Source organism: Rhipicephalus microplus, chromosome 1 (assembly GCF_043290135.1).
Source record: "Rhipicephalus microplus isolate Deutch F79 chromosome 1, USDA_Rmic, whole genome shotgun sequence".
Classification (NCBI taxonomy): domain Eukaryota; kingdom Metazoa; phylum Arthropoda; class Arachnida; order Ixodida; family Ixodidae; genus Rhipicephalus; species Rhipicephalus microplus.
Window position 1 is genome coordinate 73,701,442 of NC_134700.1, and position 24,154 is coordinate 73,725,595.

The 24,154-nt window shown below is 45.3% G+C and overlaps 1 protein-coding gene across 1 annotated transcript in view; it reads right to left on the minus strand.

The window, feature by feature from the left end:
• The window catches only part of Nop60B (dyskerin pseudouridine synthase 1 Nop60B), a 68,264-nt gene that overhangs the window by 14,056 nt on the left and 30,054 nt on the right, over nucleotides 1-24,154 (minus strand). The window contains exons 10-13 of the mRNA XM_037429936.2: nucleotides 14,657-14,775; nucleotides 12,198-12,292; nucleotides 6,854-6,884; nucleotides 4,392-4,469 (exon numbers count right to left, since the gene is read on the minus strand). Of these exons, the coding sequence (XP_037285833.2) occupies nucleotides 4,392-4,469; nucleotides 6,854-6,884; nucleotides 12,198-12,292; nucleotides 14,657-14,775 (323 nt within the window). The remainder of the gene's footprint in view (nucleotides 1-4,391; nucleotides 4,470-6,853; nucleotides 6,885-12,197; nucleotides 12,293-14,656; nucleotides 14,776-24,154) is intronic.

The window sequence follows — 24,154 nt, forward strand, 5'->3', positions numbered from 1 at the left end:
TCCCGATTTGCGGCCACTTCGTTTTCTTTTTCGCTTGGTACGTTTTCACGGAAAGTTTTCCCCGTGTAATTCTCGCACCCCCCACCTTTGCATCAGTTTTGCGGGAAAGAAAAGCGCGAGGATTACCGTATTTACTCGATTCTACCGCGCCCTCGATTGTAACGTGCACCCGATTTCCACCGCGAAAAACAAAACAAAAAATGTAAGACATCAATCGCAACGCGCACCCATTTCTCTCGCTGGCCCGCACGATCACATCACTCGAAAAAACGACTCTTTCGGGAGCGTCTTCCATTTAAATAGGTACGGGCGAAGCTTGTGCCCATCTGACGTGTAACAGAGCATTGCCGTCACTTTAGTTTTACCGTGGACCGATGTCAGCACGCGAACTTGCTTCACCCCCTTCTTCTCAACGGTTGTGGTGCCAGGCATGTCGAAGTAAAAAGGCGTCTGATCGGCATTCCCGATTTGCCCAAGCAGGTAGCCGTTGTTGCGCCGCAAGTTTAGGACGAACCTCTGAAAACTGTGAAGCTTTTCATCGTACTCCTCCGCAAAACTTTTCGCATATGCATGTTCCCCTTCGGAGGAAAAAGCCTTTCCTCTTCATAAAGTTACTTAGCCAGCACCGGCTCGCTTTAAACTGGCTCCGCATTAGACCTTTTTCTAAGACCAATTGCATAGCCCGCACTTGGAGCAGTTCTGTCGTCACGGGCCGCTGTGCGGCTCACTACTCAAGCACATACTCACCGAGCAGTTCTTTATTTGCGGAAAGCGACCTTGCTGTGGTTCACTGAAGCCTTTGCGTGAAGCTTTGCTGTCGACAATCTTCTGCTTTTGTTTCCGCCGGTCCCGCACGCACGTTTCGGGAACTCCGAACGACCGCGATGCGGCCCGATTTTCGTCCGTTTCTGCACACGCGATGACTTTTCTTTTAAAAGCGGCATCGTGGTACACTCGAGTTTTGGGAGCCGGCCCTTCCACGCCGTCGATTCTAATGCACTACTAGATGACGAACTCCTCAGCACACGTACGAAGTGCCGCACATGGGAAACACATAGGCAGAAATGGCCGACGTGCCATGCCGACGCACGCGGCACATAGGGGGCGGCCATCTTGAATTTGCCGATGGCAATAGATTGACCGTAATTTTTTTGTTCGTACTCGATTCTAACACGCATGCGATTTATGAACTCGCTTAACCGGAAAAAAGTTGCACGTTAGATTCGAGTAATTACGGTATGTGAGTAAATACGGTATTTAGAAAGGACAGAGACTCACAAGGAGGCGGGGTGTGCATAGTTAAAGGTTCTTTTAATGCTTCATTGATTGATTGTGAAGTACCAGAAACTCTCTGGTGCAGATTAACTTGTGAAAGTACTGTTTTTCTTATTGGAGTTGTATATCGACCACCCTCAAGCTCCCCTGCGTTCCTGAAAGGCTTGAACAATTTTTTATGTGAGCATGTAAATGGGAGCACTAGGTGGGTAAGGACTGGAGATTTTGATATTCCATATATAAACTGGAAACATTTTTTGTACAGTGGTGAGGATTCAGTAAACACTGAAGAAATGCTAGAAATTATGTTTACCTACAATCTGAAGCAAATAGTGCTTGAGGATACCAGAATCACGCCGACATCAAGTTCGTCACTGGACTTGGTTTTCTATCCACTAAGTTAAATGATTACAAAGTGACGGTGGAAGATGGCATATCCGATCGCAGGATGATCTGTCTTGAGCTGCCTGTTCGAGCAACGCGATATGTGAAGACCTATACACAAGTAAAGGTTAAAAACTATGCTAGGGCGGATACTTCAATTCTTGACTATTTGGAGGTCCGATTTGAGAACTTCGAGACCACCTCTGGTTTGAAATAAGTAGAAGAACTATGGCAAGAATTTAAATGTGTTATAAGTTATTGCACAGACAATTATGTTCCATCGTGTGTTAAAAAAACAAAACAAAAAGGTCCTTGCATCACTTGAGATATAATTCATATAAAGAGGAAAATTAAGAGACTGCCTAAAAAGAGCAAGTCGCCAGCGGCTCTGAAAAATCTAAAAACTGATGCTTTGGCTAAAACTAAAAAAACATTCCTTGAAAAAACTCTCAGTGATTTCCTTAAGTCTTCGCCCGAAAAATTCTGGAGTATTTTAGCAACAGGAAAGAAGTACTCGATGAAATACATGTCGGTAATGATATTATAACGAAAAAACATGGAATAGCAAACTATTTAAACTAATTTTTTGTCTGTATTTAACCTGCCAGAAACTACAGCAACTACGGAAGAGGCCTCAAGCATTTGTTCTACTGTTTCAATGGAAACACTTGAAATAGCTAGGGAGGGGGTATTTCAGCAGCTACTCACATTAGATATGAAAAAATCTAGTGGTCCCGATGATATACCAACTGTATTCCTCAAGCGATACGCAGAATAGATGTCAAATTATCTAGCTATTATCTTTAAGAAATATTATACAACGCACTCACTGCCACGAAATCACCACACTACATTCGTTATTCCTGTATTTAAAGGCGGCTATCGCAAACTGACAACAAATTATCGCCTAGTATCACTCACTTCCATTGCTTGCAAAGTGTTTGAACACATAACACATAATTGCAAAACATACTCGCATTTCTGGATCAGAACGCTTTGATGTACCCTTACCAACATGGCTTCAGGACGGGGTTATCAACCGTGACCCAGTTAATAGAAACAATTGATGATTTTGCGAGTGCTAAAGATATAAGACAACAGGTTGATGTGACATGTGTAGATTTCAGAAAAACGTTTGATAATGTATCCCATGTTCGATTAATCTTCAAATTATGTCATGCAGGAATAAATGAACTCGTAATAAAATGTGTTGCAGCTTATTCAACACATCGTACGCAGGTAGTAAAACTGGATGGTCACTTATCACAACCCTTGGCGGTACTTTCGGGAGTGCACCAAGGCTCTGTGTTGGGACCACTATTGTTTCTCCTGTACATCAATGATATCAGTACTGTGGCAGAAGAGGGTGTTCATGTTAAACTTTTCACAGATGAATGCATAACCTATGCCGCAATTACCAAACTAGACGACCAAATCAAAATTCAGAACTCTTTGCAAAATTCAGATAACTGGTGTAGGAAATAGAAAATGGCAATAAATTATTCTAAATCTACATATACAGACATCAGCAAAAAGAAAATGATCCATTCCTTTTTGTACAGCATTGGTGAACACTTGTTGGTAAATACGACCCAGTTCAAGTACCTTGGGGTAACATTTACGCAAAAATAACATGGAATGAACATATAGATAACGTTTGCACGAAAGCCTATCAAAAGTTATATCTATTGAGGAAGAAGCTGCAGGATGCATCATGCAATGTAAAACATATTGCATACACCACCTTCATTAGGACAGTACTAGAATATTAATCCGTTGTTTGGAGTCATCATAAAGTTACTCTTAAGAAGAAGCTAGAAAGAATACAGAGACTAGCGGCGCGCTTTATTTGTTCAACATACCGAAGAAAGGAATCAGTCACACTGATGTTACGAAGATGCAACCTAGATCCTCTTGAACTACGTAGAGATAAATATAGGCTGAAAGTATTGTTCCAAATAATGCACGATCAACTGAAGATAGATAAGCTCAAATATTTACATTCTCCAGGCAAAAGAAATCCCTGAACTAACCATGATTTTGTCACAAAACCATACCGAACAAACACTGACACATTTCCATATTCTTTTTTTCCAGATTTTATAGAAATGTGGAACAAACTGCCGAACGAAATTGTTGTTTTAAAAGATGTCACTGACTTGAAAAATGCTGTAGAAGCGCATTTACGCAATTTTTTTTTTTTCAGTGCCAAGTGATATAAGCGACATCATGTTCATAACAAATATTTTGAAAAATGACTGTAAATTCTGAATTGCTATTTTGAATGTTCAGTTGTTAATTAAGAGAACACCAGTTTTCATTGTGAGTTGTCAAGGCATTAGGAACTTAATGAACATTGTACATTATTTATGTATGTCCTTATGTATGACCGTCTATAAGGGTTGACAGTATTTCCAAATAAAATAAAAAAATTAAGAAATTGGATATTCTTTTCAGTTCTATGAAATCCAAATTAACAAGCTTCTGTTGTATAAAACATACTTCTAGATCAATCACGTCAAAGCCAGTGGATTTAAAATGAAAACACTTGAAGGTGTACAGGCATCTCATCTATCGCCATTCATTTTTTTGTAAATGAAAGTTCGACAGTTCAATACAAGGATACACAGTGCGTAGCGTCAGAGCACACTAAATCACTTGCTTTGCTATAAAACACTGCATTCAGTGTGATTAGCATGAAGGCCTAAAGCTGCCAATGCGGAGACCCTCACCTGTTCCTCAGCTTCACTGCTGCTCTCCTTTGCTTGACTGGCGTCTCCAGAGCCATCCTCAGCTGTGCTGTGCTTCCGCTGCAACATTGGGTGCAACCACACACTACTGTAAACACTATTAGCCACAAGAGCTGACTGTCTCTCCTGATTATCTGATCTCGTTCAATCAGACAAGTAGTCTTCTTATAGCACTGCATCCACGACTGCACATGCCACTATCACGTCTTATAACTAACAAAAATAATGGCATTTAAATCTAAGGACATATATTTCCAAAAATGTAAGTTCTACATTCATGTGGAGTAAATGATAGGTGGTACTATCAGCCAAGCTCCTTACAGTGAATCATACTAACACATCGAGAAAGAGACATTATATCTACTGTAACCGCAGTGTGTTCTGAATCGGTGGCTAACACAGGCATAAAAAAGCAGCCCATTTTCTTCTCATTTGTCGCCTAGCTTTCTTGGCTACTGGAACAAGAGAAGAATTACTCTATACCTAATAGTGAAGCAGTTTTACACAAAATTCCACACCAGCTCAAGCTCCAAAATATTGGCATTATTTGGCAGATTTTGATAAATTTGACACATTAGTTTCAATTTGCTCAAGAATTTCTTTTAATATCGACATCGTGCCTAGCTCATTGAACTGCACATTCCTCACAAAGATCAAACCAAGGAGAACAATAATTTAAGGCTGAAGAGTGCTCTAAGTGCATTTTGCAATTGAATGCACAGCCTCAATAATCTTTGCGGCATTTCAGGAAACAGTGAACTGTATGAGTAAAAGCCAGAATTTGAGCTACAGTAGAAATTTGTTATAATGAAGCAGAGTATAACAAACTAATGAATATAACAAACCAATTGTAATTCCACTTGAAATTCCTGTAGACAAATCTGATAAGCGTGCGCTGTTACGTTTGGCCCGGCGATTCGTCTGGGCAGACGCCATTGTGCATAAGCCGCTCTACTGAGGAGGCTCTCAGCCCCTTCGGCAACCAGTCTGCCAGACGCTGTCGAAGATTTCGGCAATTACCCAGACCATGTGGCAAGCAAAGACGAGTTCCTGACTTTCAAATGCGGACCCTTTCGTCGTCCCTTCGTGCAGCAGCGGTGCCTGATAACCTCGGCGACTTATCTGGCGAGGGGAAAGCTGTTGTGACCGGCGCCAGAGCTGACGGGGGAGCGGGGCTTTTTTAATTCTCAATCAAGTAGCCGACCAGCCGGCTGCCTATGCCCGTTAGGCATTGTACCTGCTAGCCGGAGGATGAGACGTCGTGTCACCAGGACGCCATAAACCGTTCGAGAGGACAACAAAGACAGCATCTTCCTTGAAAGAGACCGTGGCGGCCGCCGCAAATCACCCCGCTAATTGAGCGAACAGATCGGCGGACCTTTTGATGTATGCTGTCAGGAGCTTGGAACCTCTCGACTAGCGGCACACACGAGGAGGAAGAGCCCCGCTGGCGCCACCTTGCAGTGCAGTGATCACGACTCAATATTGGACGTCCACGTGGACCGTGCATGCTCGTCCCCCTCACCTGTTGTGTGCGTGTGATTGGTGTTCCACTCGAAGAGGAGGAGCCCAACAGGGCTTAAAACAACACCGCAGAAAGCTGGACGTCGCTCTGAACTATGTAACGGTTCCACCACCACGCTCGTGGTTTGTGAAACCCCTAACCTTTCTTTGCTGTAAATATGTGTAAGTAGTGCCATAAACCTGTTTGTTTTTCGTATCCTTTTCTTGTCAGCGTTCGTTTCCTCCACCTGGTTACACCACGCTACTACAAGAGACCATGCTCAACCGAGGCGACACTTTGTAGAAATGACGACTTTTAAAGCACGCCCAACGCGAGTCTGTCACTCCAACTCGCCAATGAAAATGCACTAAGGTTTCGAAGCTCTCAGGACTGCCAAACGGTTTTTGGTGTGTGTAAATGGCTTGTCGTTAGCACACCAGACGACATTTGCTTTGTAGCGTAGTGCCTAGCACCGCGCGCCGAGAATTGAGACGGTGCTGGTTCGATTCTAAGCGACGGATGCGTGCCTTCTGTTTTTTTTTTTTTTTTCAATCTCTTAGTATATAATTTTCACACTTCCGTGATGGAATTACGTCAGCGGAGCCATGGTGGACCCCTGCATAAAACACTTGGTTAGCGGGACTACAGCGGACATATGTAGGAGGTGCGTTATTATGCAAGAGAAAAGAAAAAATCCAGATTTTGGCGACCAAAGTTAGGGGTGCGTTTATTACGCGAGTAAATACGGAATAACCTTCCAAAAGCGCTAACGTTGCGAATGACCACAACCAAAATCAGCCGCGAGCTACCGTACTACTTGTTCGGCAGCTTTCGCACATGAATGTGTGAAGGTTCCACCTTTGTAGACTTGGCTCTAATGTCAACGTAAGTTGTCGCCAAGTATAGTGTACAGGAAAACTATCATAGCAAGCTTTCTCACCTTTACACTGCTACCATGGCCATCAGCCGCCCTGCAGAGAGAGAGAGGGGGAATGTAAGACACTATACACGACACGCCAGTGTTCATAGCAACCCCTTTATTATTTGGTTGTTAGGATCGTCTGAACAAATGTGCACTTTTCGATATTGTCACGCGCTCGGGAAATTGATGCAGGCAGAAGACGGTATGCCCAAATGAAACTCTTTATTTGGCCGAACTTATGGCTGAGAAAATGAAAACTCAGACTACAGCAAGCAATGCGCGCTGTACAGAGCAATGTACCGGCGAACAGAGCAATGACCATCGATAAAAATTGACAAGCAGTCAAACGCGCCAGCTCTTATACATGAATCATTGAAGATTCTGCCATCACCGCTAGCGGCCGCGTAAAATCCGTCATCTGATCAGAAGGTTCTCGCATTATCTGATAGTTTCCAGTCATTCGGGTGTGTTTTGTAGAAAGCAACAGTTACATTGCAATGGGACAGTAACATGAAAATATAAAAAAATAGTGCGTGTGGCATAATTTTTCTTTCCTTGTAATTCTGCCCACCAATTCTGCCTTCATGGTGATGGCAGTTATGGGTATCGTGACGCCCCTTGTCCATCCTAATTCAGGGTGGCCACCACGCAAAAAAGCACCAGTGCACCTTCCTGTGTGATATTTTACCATAGATGCGGCACAAGGGTGCAACAGCCAAAATACGATTTCGAGCTATTTTTGAAGCAGCAAAATGTTACTCTTGGAGCACTAAAATCCAAATTTAGAGTAGGTTACGCAGGAAAAGCATGCATTTTCTATCATGGAACACCAAATTCAAAGCAATACTATAAAAAGGGCTTTCATTTGCAAAAAGTATGTATAAGCCACTCGACACCACCTAAATTTTGCAGTATGGACATGAACACTGCTATTTCAATGAAAGTAGTATTTTAAACCACCCCACCGAGCAAATAATGATAAAGTCTATATAAGCATTTAATGTGCCTGTCAAATTATTTGACAGACTGCGAATTTAAATATGTATCTGTCGAGCTCGGAACCGTGGAATTCGGAAGATTTGTAAAACTGAGAAATAGGAGTGGCGGAAAAAAAAAGTGGCAAACAATTAAGTTTTTTTTTTTTATTGAAAGCAGAAATGTCATACACTGCTCCATATACATGCCGATAACTGATTTAGATGTTGTCAATATACTGGTACTCAGAACTATGGGGCATACAAAATGCATGAGTAACTGAACAAAATATGCAGTGTCTCGGTGACTAGGATAACAGCCCCTTCCAAATCTCAATACGCTTTTCCGCAGGACACAGGTGTAGCCGTTAGGTGCTGCTTCGGTTCGCTTGCAAGACGCGCTAGACCAGGTAAATTAACAATGACGCACGCTCATTGGCGCAGCGATGGTACTGGACATCTATCGTCAAAACCATGGCCAAGACGACGCAACTTGAAAACAAAAGATATGTTTTATGTGCCACTGCTAAGGCAATCAACGAGGTCGCTGGCAACGTTGGGGTTCGCAGCATGCCGAGCTTGTTCACGCAAGGAAAAGCGTGCCATACACTTTCAGCTTTAGTTCCTAACAAGCCACAGCTGCGTTTTCAGGCTAGAAAATTCACGATTCACATGATGCGTTGGTGGCTACAGCAACGCATTTTTGTCTTGAAGTTCCGTCGTCCCACTGATAGGGATCCGCTGCGGTCAGCGAACGGATGGGCGCGGAGCATTGTTATTTTATCTGGCCGATCGCGTCACACGAGCCTAGCAGATGCCTAGAATATTTTTACTTCGCGTTTCGCCAGCTACGCTCGCGAAACGCGAAGTATATTCTAGGCACTATAGTTAGGGTCTGTACACTTTTACTGATGGCACAAACTGCAGGTGGCTGACGTGGCTTGCATTTCTCGCCGAAATTAGCGCACCAGAGAAAATTTTTAGGCTGGCTGTGCATTTTGACGCAGTGTGGCACAATTTCAGCCAATTTCACGGCTTTGGCACAGCTCGGCACAACAACTGGGAATTGTGTCAAATTGGCACAATTAGTGCAGCTGTTGCATCCCTGGGCATGCAGCTTACACATCTGCCAATAACCCTTTGAAATTTGAACCACTTTATAGGGGGCAATGATATACAGTTAAACTAGGATATAACAAAATTGGCAAATTCCCAGAAAAATTCCTTAAAAGAAAATTTCGCTACAGTGGACTCCGATGAAATGAAACTCGATTAAACAGAAAAGCCGCATAAACGAAACTATCTAGGCACATTTGGTTGGTCTTCTATATATTTAATAATAAAAAGTTTCGGGTAATCGAAACATTTCGTTTGTTTAGATTTTTTTGTTTAGATGAAACCAAAACGAGCAAAATCCATGAACGGCGGAAGTGGCCACGACAGTCTTGACAGCCTCGCAGAACAGGAAGGTTATTTTTATTGTTAATGAATGCCCTGCTCACGGTCAAGTCAATAGACTCAAATTGACCAGCCTAGATTTCAGGGTGAACTTTGAATTCAAGGGCGCAGCCGTGATCGCTGGCGCGCATGCTGCTGCCTCGGCAAGCATCAATGCGCTTTCGATGCAAAGACTGTACGAAAACAGCACTTCTTTTTGGAGCGGCAGTATTTGTTTTCACTGGCGTTTTGTAGGGGTTCAGTGCTGTCGGATCCAATAGAGTTGGCTGCCAGCCTTACGTTTTATAGCATTAAAATTTGTTGCTATCACACTCATTGCATTGAATTCAACGCGCCGTCGTATTGCTGCCACAGCTAATCGCAGAGGCTACGGTCCATCGAACTCATAGAACAAACTAAAACGCGTGACCTCCAAAGATTTGTCGTTGCCACCGCCGTCTAGTAGAGTTTCCATCAGCGCTTAATCTGACATCCCCTATGTAGTGATAACATGGGTATTTGTGTTCAAAAAGAAGAAAAACAAAACATACCTGAATAACACATGGAGCCACACCATGCACGCGCAGTGAAACCATGCATGCGTGCACGGAATCAAAAACGACACGGATAGCGTGGAAAACCGTTTGGTAAAGCGCCCCCCCATATCCAGCGCGGCCCCACTTATGTGACGCTGATTAAAAGCGTGGCACTGCCAGTGCAAAAGTAGTTTTCTTTCCTTTTGTTTGGGGGGGGTAGGGAAAACACGGCGAGAACAGCGGCAACGCCGGTTCGTGGGGCACAGGCCCGCCTGCCTGACGCCTCGAGCACACCCAAAAGCTACCAGGGCAATGAACTCCCGCCACCGCTTTGCGCTTCGACGACGGCAGGGCAACCGCGGAAGATGCTAAATAACGAAATCCGGAGCGAAATTCCTGCATTGTCCACGGTGAAAATTCGTAATAACAATGTTGTCTCCCGTTGTTACTTTGTTACATACAGGTCGCAAATACATGTGCTTCTATGGAGTAACGACAATGAATAGAAAAACTACATTATATCAAGGAATCTGTTATATGGAGGTTCGTTATAAGCAGGTTTAACTGTAATAAAAAATTGGGCATAAGAGACACTGTGTGGCTGTTTAAAAATAAAAATTGATCGGAAAATGATAACATGGTACCCTGCTTACAAGAGACTCCTCATGTAAGGGACAAGAACTACTCCCTGGAAAATGATTGTTTGTATTCCAGGGTTTGACTATATATGCAAAAGAGTTCCAAATGCCTAATGACATATATTTGTCACATTTAAAAAAATTCTGTTCGACACTGTTTTTCAGGTTTGCGGTTCACCACCTGCATAATGTAGGAGATCTGAAAAGCTAGCTCGTGACTTTTCATCATATTATATTTTTTGTTATTTACCCCTCTCCCCTATACATTTTGTCAGTAACACGGACCTTCAGACTAGATATTTCAATGTTTGGAAACTGAAAGGGGGCAAATACCCCAGCCTCATGTATCAATTCTCAGACATGCCCAGCTGCTTGTTGAACATGTTTTGTACTTGTGTTCTATGAAAGAGTGTTGTGGTCATGTGGCACCGCTTGGAGCGCAAATATTTGCGGCTCCAGCGACTTGAGTTGTAAGCGGTCTACAGTGAACGCAGTACCCCTAGACAAACTCAACAAAGATTCAAACGCTTGTTTCGTTTTCCTCGACTTAAATGTAGTAAAAATTCAAGTGACGAAGTGCCTGACACCCACTCTTCTTTTATGACAAAGTAATGCAGCTGGTGCTACTGCAGGAAAAAAAATGAAAAATAAGAAGAAACTGTTCCCGAGAAGCAAAAGTTGTAATGCGCCACATTTATTATGAAAGCACATGACATAAAGAAGCCCTTTTGCAGAGTAATTGATAAAATATCTAGGCCTCAAAGACATCTATGCAGACTTTCCTAGAGGGCTTTAATTACCTCTAGTAACTTTTTAAACATTTGAAGTGAAAGCAAACATTGAGTTCAGAATGCCATCACAATTAGCAATGCTGAATGTGGCAGCACTACAAGCTGTGAACGTACCACTATTTCCAAGAAACAATTCTTTCTGCAGTCTCTGGGTCTTTCTGCAATCCTCTTCAGTGTTGCTTGTGATCATCAACACTCCTGTCTGCTCGTGTCATCCCCAAAAGCTACCTGTTCGTCTACTCACAGGTATGCACGTGCTCACCGCTATTCCTCCTCGCGCTTGTCCTTTCGTTTTTTTTTTTTGTGCCATAAGCTCAGTAAGAATGAACCAACTCGCCCAACAAGTCACTCTTCCTCCTCGCACGATAAGGAGGCACACTCGGCCAGCAGGAGAGGTAAGCTGCCGAACAGAGCATAACGAAGGAAAGAGCAAAACGAGCAAGGACCTCTTTTGGTTCATGAAACGCGAGTGCTGCCTTTGCTATCACAGCACAGGACTAAGTTTGACCTCGGTGTGGTGTACAGCCTCTTCAAGCGACTCCATGTACAGAAAGGGTCTTACAGTCAGCAAAAAAAAAAAGGGTCACACAAGAGGATGAGCAGCCAGAACCTAACTTTCCCATTTTTTGGAAGCAAATTCTGCTTGTCTCTTTCATATACATATATATATATTTTTGAATTCCATTCTGAACATAGGGATATGTCACAGTTTTATCGCCGAAAAGCTGGTGACAATAAATGCAAGTGCGTTTAAACTTTTGAAGCTGCGAAATCAAGTGCACGTTAAATTAGCGTAAATACAGTACTTCAGAGCATGGGTTTCAGTAAGTTGAGTCAAAAAAGTGCTTGTACTTGTCATTCCCCCAGCAAAAAAATCATGCCAGCAAGCCTGTCAGTGACGTAAAAAGCATGGCTTCGTTTCTTTCAGATAACATTCCACGACAGCCACGCTTCTGAAGAAAGAGGCTAAGAACGGCAACACTCACGGTGCTCCCTCCTCGTATCCGCTGGGCGTATTCTCATTCGGTCGACCATACTTGTCCAGTTTGCCATCCTTGATCATCTGCTTCTTCTTCAGTGCCTGCAAGCACAGTAGATAATCAACTTTTATCACATACTCCAATACACAGCCTAACAAACACCGCTCCAGTCTACAAAAGGAATGGCATCTAAAACCTATTGCATACAAGCTACCAGACATACTGGTACAATGAAAGTTGTCTGTCCTATAACTTGGCAGTGTGAAATTATTGCAGTGGTCATCAGACGACTTCACTCCGGCACTACCAGTGCTAGATGAGTGCCCACACATCGCTATCATGAAATAAGATAGCTGAACCCCTCCAAAAAGAGAACCCCTCCAAACACTGGAAAGCAGTTCTTGAACCTCATATAAAGTGTCTTTTATAAGAGGCTGCCAATCTCATTTTCTGATGAACCGATACTTTGGCATACTGCAAAATCTCAAACAAGTGCCCCTCTTGCAGTGAAAGGTAATCAGACAAGATTCGGAGGGGTGTCCTTGCTTGATCGCGGACCAATATTCACGATGGCCGTGGAAGAGTCTTAAGAAGAATGCACACCTGTGCTTCTGATGAAATGCTTTATTAAATATGCATACAGTTACTGTTTTTACGGAATCAGAGATAATCCTCGTATGAAATTTTATGTGCTATGACACAGAAAGAACAACATTCTTCAAATGTCCCAACAACTGGTGACAACTCAGAATGCAACCCTAAAGCACCACCCTTTGAAAGTACAGTAGAATTTCGATCATACGATTTTAGTTGATGTGAATTTTGCAACATTATGAATTTTAAGATTGTTCCAGATGCACTACATTAAATAAAATACACCCTAATTCAATGTTACACGAATGTTTTCCCCAGCCACCGCGGATGATACGAATGCGCGATTGACCGCTGCAGGCGAACCGCGCAACTTGGCTTGTCTGTGAGAGGAAGGCCCGCTTACACTTGGCCTCGAAGGGAGCAAATGCGGGAAAACTCACCGAATTTCCCTCTCTTTTGCCGCCTAAGTGGCCGGAAAACCACGCTGCGAGGTTGATGCGAAAAAAATCAGTTTCAGAACAATTTTTCTGCCACACGATAGCAGATCGCCTTTTCGTTTCACAGCTTTGCCTAAATCCGCTGTCTGAAACTACGTGATGTAAACAACGAGCCGCAAATTCAACTTGGCGGCAAAGGCGTCGGCAGTGGCTTGCGTTGGCGCAATCACGAACTACCCGCGCAGCACAACAAAGTTCACGGCCTTGACAGGAACGCGTTCACTGAGAGCCTGGTTTGGTTTACAATCGCTGCGAGCACCGGAAGAAGAAAGAGCAGCGAAAGTAAGTCGGCATGCCCTAACATGTCTCGTTTTTGCCCTTTTGGCAGAATTTGTCGCCGCCGCTGCATCCACTCACGTCGTTTCTTCTGCCGTATCTCCCCAATCGTTTGTAAATGTGTAAACTGTTTCTTTTGAGTGCTTTGCATGCATAACTAGCACTCGGTACAAATGCTAATGCTCAGGAAATGGGCAAAAGGGAAATCTCAAGCGGCGAAGGCCTTTATGCAAGAGGCAGAACGAATGCGAACATTATCGCCAAGTGTGGACATGGTCTTGCGGCGGCTCTGCCGTTTTCGCTAAAGTGGCGCGTTTTGCCGGTCATTTAAGTGGCGAAGCAAGTGAATTTTCAATAAGTCTCGCCGCTATCGCTTCTGCGGCACTTTATTGAGAGACAAAAGCAGGAAAGTTCACAGAACATCATGAGCTTTTTTTCAGCAAGTAGTTGACCTGAATAAAGTTCTTGTTGATCTTCATGATCAGCTTCAACTTGTTCTTGGCTCACATAATATTTAGCGTGCTCCCTTCAAATTCGTATCATAGAGATTCTACTGTACTAAGAAATCGTGCCCACTATTGAGAACTTGGGCTCATAAGAACCACTACTGCAAGATTCTGTAGCGTAAAACAGGTTGGAGAAAATGCGGCGAGGTGGATGGGGGGTGGGGGGAGAGAATGGCAAGAGTAGATGGGAGTGGGGTGGCACTTGCTTGGTCACTGGTGCATATTCCATATCTCCCAAAATGGGAAAGGGGGCGATTGTTCGCGTAATAGCTGATTTCAAATATGCAATTATCTTTCTGGTATAAGGTGGAGTATTTTAAAAAATACTAAATATTTTGTGGGCCTTTTGGGGAGGAAAATTTTTTCTAAACTGAGAAAGCTACAAAGTAAATTAGCACATCTCAGTCATTTTGACAATTACAAATTCTGATGCCCTATCACAATGTACACTTGTGTACTTGTGATCCTCACTTACTTCAGCATAAGATTGACAGGAGCTAAGTGCGAAACTAGCATGTTGTTGACACCACTGAGTTCTGACAACACTCAAGCCACATTTATTCTGCTCTCAACACACTATATTAACACTCACATTTGGTCCAAGGCCCCACTTGCGAGGATAAGTGTCACGCTCCATGACCACTCGCTTGATTTTGGCTACAATGCCGTGGTCACATGTGGCGATGGTAGATGTCGACATCAGTGCAATACCTGTGCACACAATATAGCATTCCCATATTGCATACTTCTTCTCATTCATGCCACGCAATAAAACTTTCTGTATGATTTAACTTGGCTTAGTACGAGACAGTGGCGCAAATACTATACAGTGCTTCTGTAGAGTTGACTCTCGAAAAACAAAAATGTGTAGCTGCTTGTATGATACAGCTCCTTTTTATATGACTGCTTTCGGGTTTCTTTTTGTGGCGAAGCATCAGAGGGTTTCAGCGTGTCGGCGTGCATCATCGTCTGGTGCTGCTGCTGCTGTGGAAATAGGCACCGTCGTCTGTGGACGAGAGAGCAAACGGCGCCTATGGAAACACTCCCTCACCCACCAGAGACAACGCGCTGCACAACCATTCACCGGCTACCTCGTATATACAGGCAATGGATCTTGACCTCTAATGTAGAAGCGGCGGAATATTTCTCTTGTGTGTAGGTGAACAATAACTATTCAAAGAATGCGTGTTAACTAAAAGTCCACTGCATTCTTCACGTCTCTCCACGTTTCCCGTTAGAATCGCTGAAATGAACTTCCCTACACTCTTCCCAGTATCATTGCTTCCGCTCGGCTGCTCAGTGGGCAGACTCAGCCCAGTGGCTGCACTTCATAGGTTGGCGTGGCTCACAAGGAATGGCGTGCGATGTGTCAGGTGCAGAGGGTTTTTCTGCACTTCAGTTCACCTCTGAGTAAACGGAACTCCAGTTAATAGAACATACTTTCCTGGTCCCTTTATGTTCCGTTAAACAAGTCTACTGTACTATGTACTAAACATTGAAGCTAGCAACATAGGAATGCTCTGTCCAGACATGGGACAGCCACTTGACCTTTCGGGGCAACCTTGTGGCACAGACGAAAAAAGCTGGTGAGGCTTAGCATTGAGCACACATATTTACACCATATAGCCTGTGTACTACATGAGGCAATCAACAAATACAATAAAGCGTTTGCATGCTTATCTAAGCAACAGTAGGGATAGAAACTTACAAGCTAGATTCATAAAATACATCCTTGTACACAACATCATCAGCCTATGCTATGTTCACTCCAGTGAACACAGCATTGACTCCAACAAATTCATGGTGATAAAGATTGCCTGTGATGGGGCTAGTTTGTTTGTTAGAACATTTTATTAAAGCTACACGTACATAAAGACCTTAAATGCTTGCAATTTTAACAGGGTACATGGCAACAAGAATTATTTGTCAAAATAATTATTTCTTTCTTACAATCCTGAGACCAACATTTAGGTCATGGTGAAATATTAGAAAATAAGCAGAAGAAGATGAGAAAAAAGCATTTTACTAGTGTGCTACCATCAAGGGCTATGAGCAAATTGGGTTTTAGAAAATACTGATCTGGCAGTTTTTCCTTGGAACACTGCCACCTTGCTGACATCATCGTAAAGAGGATACATCGGAGCTCAACATAGCCACAAAGATGCATTTCTCCAATAAAAAATAAACCAGCTCCCTTTTGAGTTCCGTTTTCACAGCTTTTATTTTTTTAGCAGATGCTACGACTCATCCCTGTGACATTTCACCACAGGTAAACCTGCATACAGTGAAAGCTCGTTAATTGACACCTCATTAATTCAAAATTTTGGATAATTCGAAATGGTCGCCACAAACCGGTCCGCAGTGCATAGAAGACCATGTGTAAAACGATTCGTTAATTCGAACAGAAATTGCTGCCTCTACGGATAATTCGAAGTGCGCACCGCCGAGCGTCATCATTGTCAAACACTAGTGGAAGCTTTTACGGCCGAACGATAGGTGGCACGACCGGTTTTTTCGAACTTCAAGTGGCCTTCGAGCAAAGGGCGAGCAAAGTATGGCCTCCATAATCCAGGGAGCAATTTTGTTTTCCCGTAGCCCTCCCGCCATCTCAGCGCCTGGCGCCACTTGTATACGCAGGACCTGCGGGACGCTGAGGAGTCGGCGCAGTAGTCCTAGCAGTCCTAGGCCGCACCCGGCAGCGTCACTTTGTTCCTCGAGCACGTTGTTCGTTCACGCCGTCAAGCCGTCTTATTCCGCATCGAAGTTGCAAGATGCCGCGGAGAAACTACTGCGCGAAGACTGTCAAGAAGAACGTGGAGATTTTGCGAGAGGTTGACCAAGGGAACTCGAGCAAATACGAAATTGCGAGGAAGCACGGCATACCTCCGAGCACGTTGTCAACCTACATACGCAACAGGACGGCCATTGAAAACGCCTATGAAGCCGACGATTTTGGCGCCAGTCGAAAAAGGCTAAGGACAGCGAAGTTCCCGGAACTAGAGTCAGCTTTGATTATCTGGGTTAAAGAAATGAGAGCCCAGAGTATCGCATTGAGCGGCCCTATCATCATGGCCAAGGCAGCCGATTTCGCCCTGCGCTTGTACATTGAAGACTTTGTCGCCTCCGAGGGATGGTTTCATCGTTTCAGGGAGCGGCACAATCTCGTATTCCGCACGTTATCCAGTGAGGCAAAGGAAGTGTACGCCGAAACATGCGCTACTTGGAGAAGCGACACCCTGCAGCAGTACTTGGAGAGCTACTCACCACAGGATGTGTTTAACGCTGACGAGACAGCGTTATTTGTCAAGTTGCAGCGAGACAAGACGATCACCTACAAGGGAGACAGCTGTGCCGGCGGCAAGCGCAGCAAAGAGCATGTCACTGTTCTGGTCGCCGCAAATATGACCAGTACGGAAAAGGTCCCCCTTTATGTGATTGGCAAAGCACCCAAGCCACGGTGCTTCAAAAACATTCGGTCACTGCCGACGGAGTACACCGCAAACAAGAAATCCTGGATGACAGGTGACCTATTCAGGAAGTGGCTACTGAAATTCGACAGGCGAATGGAACTGGGCAGCAGACGCGTTCTTCTTGTCGTCGACAACTGTTCGGCGTACAAAGTCGACGTTGAGCTGAGAGCAACAAAGTTAGTGTTCCTTCCAGCAAATACAACTGCGGCCCTACAGCCAATGGATCAGGGTGTGATAAGGAACATCAAGTGCTTTTATAGGCGTCACGTGCTGGAGAGAATGATTTTGTGCGCGGGCGACAGGAAGGACTTCGGCATTACGCTGCTCACTGCCATGCACATGTTGGTGCGCGCATGGGAACAGGTGACCGCGACCACAATCGCAAACTGTTTCCGCCACAGTGGATTTACAGCTGGAAGTGCGCAGGATAGTTGTGACGTCAATGGGGCTGAGAATGGGGCTGAGGAGCTCATGCCAGTGGCATTGCGCGACACTCTTCGGGGCGTACGTTTTGCGATTGTGTTGAAGTTGACACCGGTGCATCGGTGTGTGGTGCCCTGACTGATGAGGACATTATCGCTCAAGTAGCCGGTGCGCAGCCTGTTGCTGAAGAGCCAGAAGGTGAGGAAGACGAAAATGACGAAGCGCCTGTGCGCCCGTCAGCTTCTGCGGTGATGGAGGCACTTAATGTGGCGCGTCTCTTCTTCAGCTTTGAAGAGGGTGAGGAGGATTCCCTGCGTCGCGTCCGCGCGCTAGAACAGAGAGCCGCAGCTGTGGCATTCAGAGAAAAGAAGCAGATGGTCATCACCGACTTTTTTGGCCAATAAATATTTTTCGTGCCCCCACCCCCGAAATCCACCCATTTTTGCTCACTTTCATTATTTCGAATTTTGTTTAATTCGAAATCGCTCAGCGTTCCCGTGGAATTCGAATCAACGAGCTTTTACTGTATAACCATTCTGTTTTCAGCACTTAGATAACGAGACATTGGTCAGTGCCATAAAGCTGTCCATATTTGTTTCTATGTCATAAGAGACTTTTAGCATGGTGTTTTTGTAAAAAGTGCTAATATCGCATTATGTACTGAACATTTAGAAAATTTTTTGTGTGCTCATTTCAAACTAAAAAAACAAAGCAATAGCATTATGTACAGAATAGGTCCTTGTGAATATCCTTCCATGAAAACCTTGACGAACTTATGCCTGATTTATCAATCAATTTTGGTATGACAGTAAGAGTCTTGTAAGCACTGCAGTGGTGGGAATGCCTTCCAGGATTTTGGAGCAGCCGTTGGAGCAGGCAAAATACTTTTGGAGCAGCTACCTCTGTGTTTGGAGCACGCGTGGGCTTTCCATGACACAGGCAGAGGAAGAAAATTTTGCTTTAATTCAGTTTAATATAGCTCAGTGCTGGAGAATTAGACGCGTTATTCCAAGGTTGCAGGTTTGAATCCTGCAGGTGACAAGTCATCTTTTCATCCACCTTTCTTTCTCCATATTTGCATTACATTCACTAATCACGTGATGACATTATCGGTGGCAAGTCTTCTACGCCTCTGCGCATGCGTGAAAGCTTACATGTTTTTCAGCCCGCACTGGCAATAAACAGTTGGTAGTCTGGTGCCTATCTGTAGCACCATGCCAGTTTTGACCACCTGGCCGCACAGAAAAAGAAGTGAGCCACGTGGCACGTGAGGTGCGAGCCGCGCGCAGGAGAGAACGTTCGGGTTCTTGACTTGGCTGGACGCTGTAGGCGATACCGCTTCGCTACGTTTTCCCTAAATAAAAGCTGCGACCATGGCATGGCATGGCCTCATAACCGCCGTCTCCCATTTCTCAACATTTAGTGACCACGGACCAATGGACAAGCGATCAGCGCCGCACCGTTGCCCCTAAGGTCGGCGGCCATGTCTCAAGCCCTGCAGCCCTATTTAGACCCACCACTGCCACTGTTACGTACATCTAGCCTGAAGTTATAATCTTCCACGGGACCTGAAACGCCACCTCACAAACTTCTCGTGGAGCCCTCGCCCTAACAACTACTTGCGCGTCGCCTTGCTCCAGTATTACGGCATCTAACGTTGCTTCCCCAAAAGCGACACCGCGATGCCTGGCCCATCGTCATGTACGCCTCCCGCACCACGACACGAGAAAGAACCAGTCCCAGGACACAGAGTCGTCTGTCTCCTCAGAGAGAGTCCACTTCGGTTTATGAATCGCGTGGCCCACCCGTTGCTCGCACAGAAATCTCGCGCCGAGATACCCTCCTTCTGTGCAAATATGCATGCCCGATTCCTTACCAGCTCGATCGAAACAGCACACCTGTCCGCGCAGAGACTCTTGATGTAGTCCAGTAGTGCCGCCTCAACACGTGGACATCTTCCAGTTTTAGGCCCACGGAAGGCCTTACTTATTTGCGGCTTTGAGCTGTTCATGCTGCCGTCTTCAGTAGCGCACACAGAACGTCTCAGCATGTTCAGCGACGTTGGATCACCAAATAAACTTCGAAGCGACGGCCCTCCTCAAAAGCGAGCTAACTGGAGGAGAAGGCCATTACTCGAGCCGTGGCACATACAGAGGACAGCCCATAACAACAACCGCTCTCTCGGAATCCTTCCCCCAGTGTGTATGTAGTCTCAGTCACCCCCGAGGAAGGAACCAAGTCAGTTTCGAAACGTCGGGTTTCTTCAAAACTTTTGGTTGGAGTCTAAACCATCTCCCAGTTTCATACCCACCCAGACAGACTTCTGTCGAATGTTTACCTTCAAGTCAACTTGTGGCTTGGTTTGGATTGGATTAGAGCTCCGTGCTAGCATGCATAATGCATAAAAGAGATAGCGCTAGGCTAATGGGTGCTTTCATCATCATTGGCTGAAAGTAGCAGACAGCATTTGCTGCTGCGATTTTTCTCGTGCGATAATTACCCGAGGAAACAAAAATGGCTTTTTTCGTTGGTCGATGTTGGGGTGCGAGAATCACGCAAGTGCGAGGATTATGCGAGTAAGTACAGTAACAGTGTGCAGGGTTCCACATTGGAAAGGAGGAAGGACGAAGGTTGGTCGCAGCGCCCAGCATCCCTATTATATCAATGTATGGGGCTGGCTTTGTGTTCCCCTGCCCCCTCCCCTCCCCGCACGCCTATGACAAAGTACCAATTTGCGTTTCTTTACGTGCGCCATCACTGCTAAAGAAGGAATAAATATAGTGCGCATATGCAGCCTACGCAGCGACAGACATGGCCACGAAAAAGACATAATCGGCTGTCCGCGATAAATGTGTACTGTGATCTGGTACAGTCAAATCTCGATAATTCGAACTCGAAGGGGCCTGAAAATTTGTTCAAATTAAAAGAAGTTCAAATTTATGAAAGCTAAATAAACGGAGGGCTCTCCATGCATCGGCGCATGTGCATTGAGCTAACACACGAGGGGGAAGTTTCAGAAGACTTACATTTATTCACAAATCACAGGACATCCGTTATTAATTGAAGTAATCGGTGATGCGCATCTGCACACGTCTGCCTTGCAGTGAGCTTGCAAAGCATTTACACTTCGGCTTCAGCATTCTCCTGGCTAGAGAAGTGGCGCGCAGAAATGTCCAGCGCCGACACTTTCTGAAAACGACGACAACAACTTTTGCGTAGCGGAGCCTGCCGCTCTCCCCTACGCAGCCACAGCATGGCCAGCACGTGACGAGAAAGGAGGAGCGTCTCCACGCGGAGAAAAGCAGATCGGTGTTTGAGAGAAAACCAACGCTCTACGGCAGCTTTTTTTTTCTCTCTCTTCGCGCGCGTTGTTGAAAGGAGAATGGTTATGTGGCAGGGAAGAGAAAGGGGGAAGCATGGCACCGGTGCGTGAGAGACCCCCTTCTTCCGAGGCGCAGAGCTGTGCTCCTGCAAGGGCTGCAGAAGATAGTGCCTTTTTCCTTTCCTTCAACCACACATTCATTCAAGCCAGCGACGGCATTCTTTTTTTCCCCTCTCTCTCTTTGCGCGCGGTGATGAAAGGAGGAGGGTCTTTACGTGGCAGAGGAGAAGCGTGACACGAGCGCATGGCAGATCGGCATTTGAGAGAGAGCAAACATTTCACTGCAGCCTTTTCTTTCCTTTTCATTTTTTTCGCGCGCAGAGTTGAGGTGTCGCAGGTGCCGCCGCGGGATTGGGCGGGGTGCTGAGAGCATTTTCGGAATGTGGTATGCTCGAATTAACCGTCCAAAGTGCTTGGGCGTTCGAATTACCGGGCGTTTTCACTCATTGCAATACACACAGCTTTGACGGGACCTCGTCGTGAGTTCGAATTAACCGGATGTTCGAATTAAGCGTGTTCGAAATAATGAGATTTGACTGTACTTGGCAAAAAACTGACACAGCTTTTTTTTTTTTTTTTTTTTTTTTGAGAAACAGTACGGTTGTGAGAAGCCGATGGTCTACTGGCTAGTTGCGTGCAACGCTTTGCTTACTTGGCGTACACACTTTACTGAATCCTTTGTACCCAGTCCTCTTCAGACCATGCACAGATGCGGCGAGAAGCCTGTTACGTTAACGCGACGATGCAAGGTTTCTTGAAGCGATGCTTTAGCGGTCCTGGCAACGAATGGAGGTGTGTTTGGGCTGTCGCCTCACGAAAGTGTGTGCTATGCTTGCTGTCTCGGTGCTCGCGATTCACGCTAAACTTCGCCACAACGAGCTACTTTCGTTTCTGCAAAATGGTGCACTCTGAACATTGTCCCACACAATGATTGAAGCAGCAGCGATCAGCGCCTCAGCACTCTCAGCAGTTTCCAGCTACTAAAAGCGTGCAGTAGGTTTAAAGCGGCGCTACGCCATACACGTAGACTTTCTGTCTGCAATAAGTCATACTGGCGTGCCTTTCAGTAGTCGCCACATCGCCTTCATTCTTTGCGAATGGTTATCAGTAAAGGACCTGCTTCAACCGCGCGAAAGTCGAAATAATTGATCGGCTGATACCGTGCTTTTGCAGCAGCACAACTTTACGCAAATACAGCCAACGTTTCCAGAACCTGAATACAGCGACTCATGTGTAAAAGATGGCGACCGCCACATAATGCCTACTAATGATGCGTGCTGTCAACAGTACTTCTGGTTCCAGAACCAGGTTGTGGCGCAGCAATGGTGCAAATTAGACAAAAAAGACCGTTTTGGAGCAATATGGCATAGTACCATATTTACTCGCATAATGAACGCACTCGCATAATAAATGCACCTTTAACTTCAGTCATCAAAATTTGGATTCCCCCCCCCCCCCCGCATAATAAACGCACCCCCTGCATTCATCCGCTGCAGTCCCACTAATTGACACCTGGTGCCTCCTGACCCGTTCGATCTTTTCTGTTTTTTGTTATTTGCTGACCCCCTCAACCACTTCGGCTCCTCTTCCCCCCTCTTCGCCTGTCACCGCGGGCCGTATTACTTTTTTTTTCTATCTGTAATACACGCACCCCTACATTTACCCGCTGCAGTACCGCCAACCGACACCTGGCACCTCCTCACCCGTTGGATCTCTTCCGGTTTTTTTTTATTACTTTGCAGACCACCCTCAACCACCTCGGCTCGCTCCCTCTCCCCCTTTGCCCGTTGCCACGTGCCTATGTTGCTTTTCCTTCTATCTGTGTGCGGCACATGCTCCCTCTTATCTGTGCGCCACAGCGGGCTTCATGAGCGGTGCGAGTGTAGAGACATCGCAGCTGATAGGCACACAGCGAGCAAAGGTCACCAAACTGCCCGCGCCAACCGACGTCAGTCGTTTCCTGCCCCCCCCCCCCCCCCCTTTTTTCACTCTAACTGCTCCCTTATTCCCCATTCCCCCGTGAGTGTATTGGTCGAGGTGTCCTCACATGAGAGATGGTTATCGTTAGCACCCCGATGCTCGCTTCGCTTGTTATCCGCGTGCACAGGAACTTCTTATGTAGAAGCGAGCCAGCGGCCATATTTTGTCGTTAATCAAGTTATCAACGATTTGTTTTGATGCTTCGAGGGTAGCTTGCAGCAACGTTAGTTACTTGCTACCACGATCTTGTCGTGCTTGCTACAATGTTTAGGATGTCGTCACAGTTGTCGTGAATTTGGCAATGTGCGTTGTAGCGCACGCTTTTGGGCGCCCCTCGAGATCAGAGCAGATACCACTGTAGCGGTTAAACGGTTACGAGAATAGATAGCCGCAGTACATTCTTAAGGCGTGTGCGGGCGGCCCGGGGGCAGCTTGGAGAAGACAGCGCCATAAACAATCGAAGATGAGTAAAGTGCAACAAAGAAGCTGTTTCCAAACAGTGTGCGCATATGTATATTGCAAAAGGCTAAGCGACCTAACTTTTTTTGCATTACTGCATTTTTTGGTATTCCTGAAAAAGTTTACATAAAATCTACCAAACGAACCCCCCAATTTTGCTCCGACTTTTTGAGAATAAAAAGTGAATTCATTACGCGAGTAACTACGGCAATTTACAGTTGACGCAGATTGGCGCAGGTTTCCCACCACTAGCATTGCAACTCAAAAACTTATCAAATAGCTAAAAACCAAAGTACCGTATTTGCTCGATTCTACCGCGTCCTCGATTGTAACGCGCACCGGTTCCCACGAAGAAAAAAAAAAAGAAAAAATAAGA